The 3,330-nt window shown below is 24.4% G+C and overlaps 1 protein-coding gene across 1 annotated transcript; it reads right to left on the bottom strand.

Annotated features, from left to right (window-relative positions):
- Window positions 1-665: 665 nt before the first annotated feature.
- LOC140879388 (glucan endo-1,3-beta-glucosidase-like) lies at window positions 666-2,967 on the bottom strand. The gene is made up of 3 exons (XM_073283075.1): window positions 2,837-2,967; window positions 1,678-1,909; window positions 666-819 (listed from the first exon to the last, which is right to left on the bottom strand). The coding sequence occupies exons 1-3, from the start codon at window positions 2,915-2,917 to the stop codon at window positions 794-796; spliced, it is 339 nt and encodes a 112-aa protein (XP_073139176.1). The 5' UTR covers window positions 2,918-2,967; the 3' UTR covers window positions 666-793.
- Window positions 2,968-3,330: the final 363 nt, after the last annotated feature.

Here is a 3,330-nt window from a genome sequence, read left to right as displayed (position 1 = left end):
GTACAGATGCCTTTATATATTGTCTTTTTTTTCAATATTTATTTTTCATTTTTTGTTAATATATGGACTAGTAAAATATGCAATGCGCGCATTCGAGTATTAATGTGTCTATATATATATATATATATATATATATATATATATTCATTAATTTGCAGATAAAATGATTAAATACAAATATGTATGAAGTAGCATCTAAAAAACATAAAAATAAATAAATAAATAACGTAATCATATCAAATTTTAGAAAATAAACTAGCATTCCACCTGTGCGATGCATGAGATTTTATTTTAATGTAATTAATATTAAAAATTAGTAATATGAGCATTTGAATAAATAATTAAAATACAATTAAACTAAGATTGAGTTTGAATGAAAATATTTTCATTCTTTAAATAACTTAAAAAAAGCAAATCAAATTCGTTTTTACATTTATTTACTCTATAATTGAGCACTAATAACAATAAATTTAAAATATTAAAAATATTTGAATAATTTGAAATCATTGTGGAAGTGAAAATAAGTAAGATCTTTAAAGTTTCTATTGTTAAATTTATATAACAACAAAAGTAAATTCAAATGTAATGGATTTCAAATGATCTAATACAAATAAAACCTAAAAATTGATTATAAACCATACATTTAGAAACAGAAAAATAAATAATTTAGAATTAATAAACAACTTCAAACAACAACACTTGTCATTACATTTTTTTTAAAATGTTGTTAATTGACTATCGAAATTTAAATATTAATATTATTATATGGGAAGAATTAAATTTCATCTCACTTTTACAAATAATGACAATTTCCGTAAGCTGCAACACAGAAACATAAAGATAAAATTAGGATCAGTGAAAAATTCATAATATATAACTTAAATAAAAAAAACTCATAATATATATAAAATTAGTAAAATAAATTGTGTTATTCATGATGAAAATAAAATATATGCTAATTTACACAATATATTTAATATACCCTAAATATCTTTTCTTTCCAAAAAGAATTTGACCATCACATTATTCAAACTCAAGAAATTTTCAATTCACTTACACGAAAATTTAGTATAAATACAATATATACTAATTCACAAACATATACTAGGGTCCATGAAACTAAATTTTATAAAACTCTTGAATTCAAGTTTTTTCATTTTCTTTATATATAAAAATATAGATATATATAAAAATTTTCGAATGTTTCAGAGCTTGTAAGCTCTTTAAGTTTTTTTGTCAAACATGTTATAAACTGTCAAATAATCTGTTTGACAGCTTATAAACTGTTTTTAAAAAAGGTTAGTTCACCCCTAATTTTTTTAACAAAAATCTTATTTTGATATTTTTTTTCCTATATTATCCTTATATATTTTATTAAATTCTCTCAACGTTCTCTGTCTATTTTTATACATAATTTATCAATTTTTTTATAAATTAAAAATAAAAAGTTTTATTTTTTAATATATGTTTAATATTTATGATAAATTTAAAACTATTTTAAACTAAAAAATTTAACCATTAAACTATTCAAATTTTCATATATTTAAAAAGTAATGATATAAAATGTATGTGATATTATAATTTTTTTTTAAAAAAAATCCACTATATATTTTAAAAATAAATCCAGTATACATATATATGTATATATTGTATAGAAAAAAAAAATTGTTTTCTTACATGGATCATCTGGCCACAGAATCCCCAATTCATTCCAACAAGTGCCCGTCAAACGATAGTAGGAATTGAGAACGAACGATGCCATCCAAGCTAAGTTATCGGCCTGATAGCACCCACCTCCAAGCTTAATGGCTCCACAATCAACAATTGAGGAACATGCGAAATTCATAAATTTCAACATATCACCTTCTTTAGCACCAAATTCGTACACAATGCACCAGTATTTTTGTGGCTGAAATAAAATTTAAATAAATATTATTATTACTACCATAAACTGATATATATATATATATATATATATATATATATATATATATATATATATATAGTTTTGATATCACGCACCCTAGGGTGCTGGGATCCATGTGCATCCGTATTTAAAACAATTTCGATTGTCTTGAAATTTTCAAAGTAGAGTCGTTTCAAAAATGCAAATTCAACAATATATCATATGATACAAATTTCAATTTCGGTGGTCGAAAATGTGAAGATGGCCGAAAATTGCACATTTAGCCTAATTTTCGGTCATCTTCAACTCTCCGACTATTGAGATTGAAATATATATCATATGATATATCGTTGAATTTGCATTTTCAGGACAACCCTACCATGAAAATTTCAAGACAATCGAAGTTGTTTTTGACATGAGTTGCACGTGGATCCCCCATACCCTAGGGTGTGTAAGATCAAAATTAATATATATATATATATATATATATATATATATATATGAGTTTCTTTCAAATGCCCACCTATCATGCCCATTACCATGCCCACCAATGATGTGGCACTATTCTATTATATGAGTTCCTTTCAAATGCCTACCTATCATGCCCACTACCATGCCCACCAATGATGTGGCACTATTCTATTGAACCTACAATTTATCACATCTTTATCACATCCAATAGAATAGTGTCACATCATTGGTGTGCATGGTAGTGGGCATGATAGATGGGCACTTGAAAAAAACTATATATATATATATATATATATATACACATACCCACTATTTATATAAAGAAGCTAATAGCAAAAGGATAGAAATAAAGGAAATAAAAAATAAGTTTTTCGAGATAAGAAGAATTTTTTGGCATATTAACGAGTTTTTGGCTTTGGTGGATTCGTAATAAACCGCCAATAAACAATAAAAACTTACCAGATCATTGGCATAACATCTATGTCCAATCAATGCGAAAAAGATCGAAACAAAAAGCAAATAAAAATTTTTATTAGTCATTTTTTTACATGAAGTGTGTTGTTAAAGAATAGCATGTTATATAGCTAAAAAATATTTGTGAAATTAATGACATAGATCTTTTCAAATCCGTGAATCCGAAATATATAAATGATATTATATCTATGAATACCATATTTACTATATCCATGAATATGTTTATAATATTGAAACAATTATATGAAAATATATTCCCAGATTATGCTTGATTACAATATCTTATTCAATAAATTTTTGCAATTAATTAATCTTTATTACATAATCTTAATTTAAAAGAAAATCGATTTTATGGTGAATCTGCAAAAATTAAATTATTTCTCGGGCAATGACGATTTTAACGAGAAAGAGGACAAAGACAAACAATTCGGTCTAATAGAAAACAAATTCAGATAATGAATCAGGCATGAAATTGCATA

The sequence above is a fragment of the Henckelia pumila genome, chromosome 2 (genome assembly GCF_033568475.1).
Source record: "Henckelia pumila isolate YLH828 chromosome 2, ASM3356847v2, whole genome shotgun sequence".
Lineage (NCBI taxonomy): Eukaryota > Viridiplantae > Streptophyta > Magnoliopsida > Lamiales > Gesneriaceae > Henckelia > Henckelia pumila.
The sequence above is the reverse complement of the archived record's forward strand: the minus strand, read 5'-3'. Positions and strand labels throughout refer to the sequence as shown.

Bases quoted from the DNA above. Each gene is read 5' to 3' on its own strand.
- LOC140879388 (XM_073283075.1), bottom strand. From the start codon at position 2,917: ATGACTAATAAAAATTTTTATTTGCTTTTTGTTTCGATCTTTTTCGCA. The intron at 1,910-2,836 runs GTAAGTTTTTAT...ATTTTATTTCAG, and splicing joins GATGTTATGCCAATGATCTG to CCACAAAAATACTGGTGCAT. The intron at 820-1,677 runs GTAAGAAAACAA...TCTGTGTTGCAG, and splicing joins TCTGTGGCCAGATGATCCAT to CTTACGGAAATTGTCATTAT.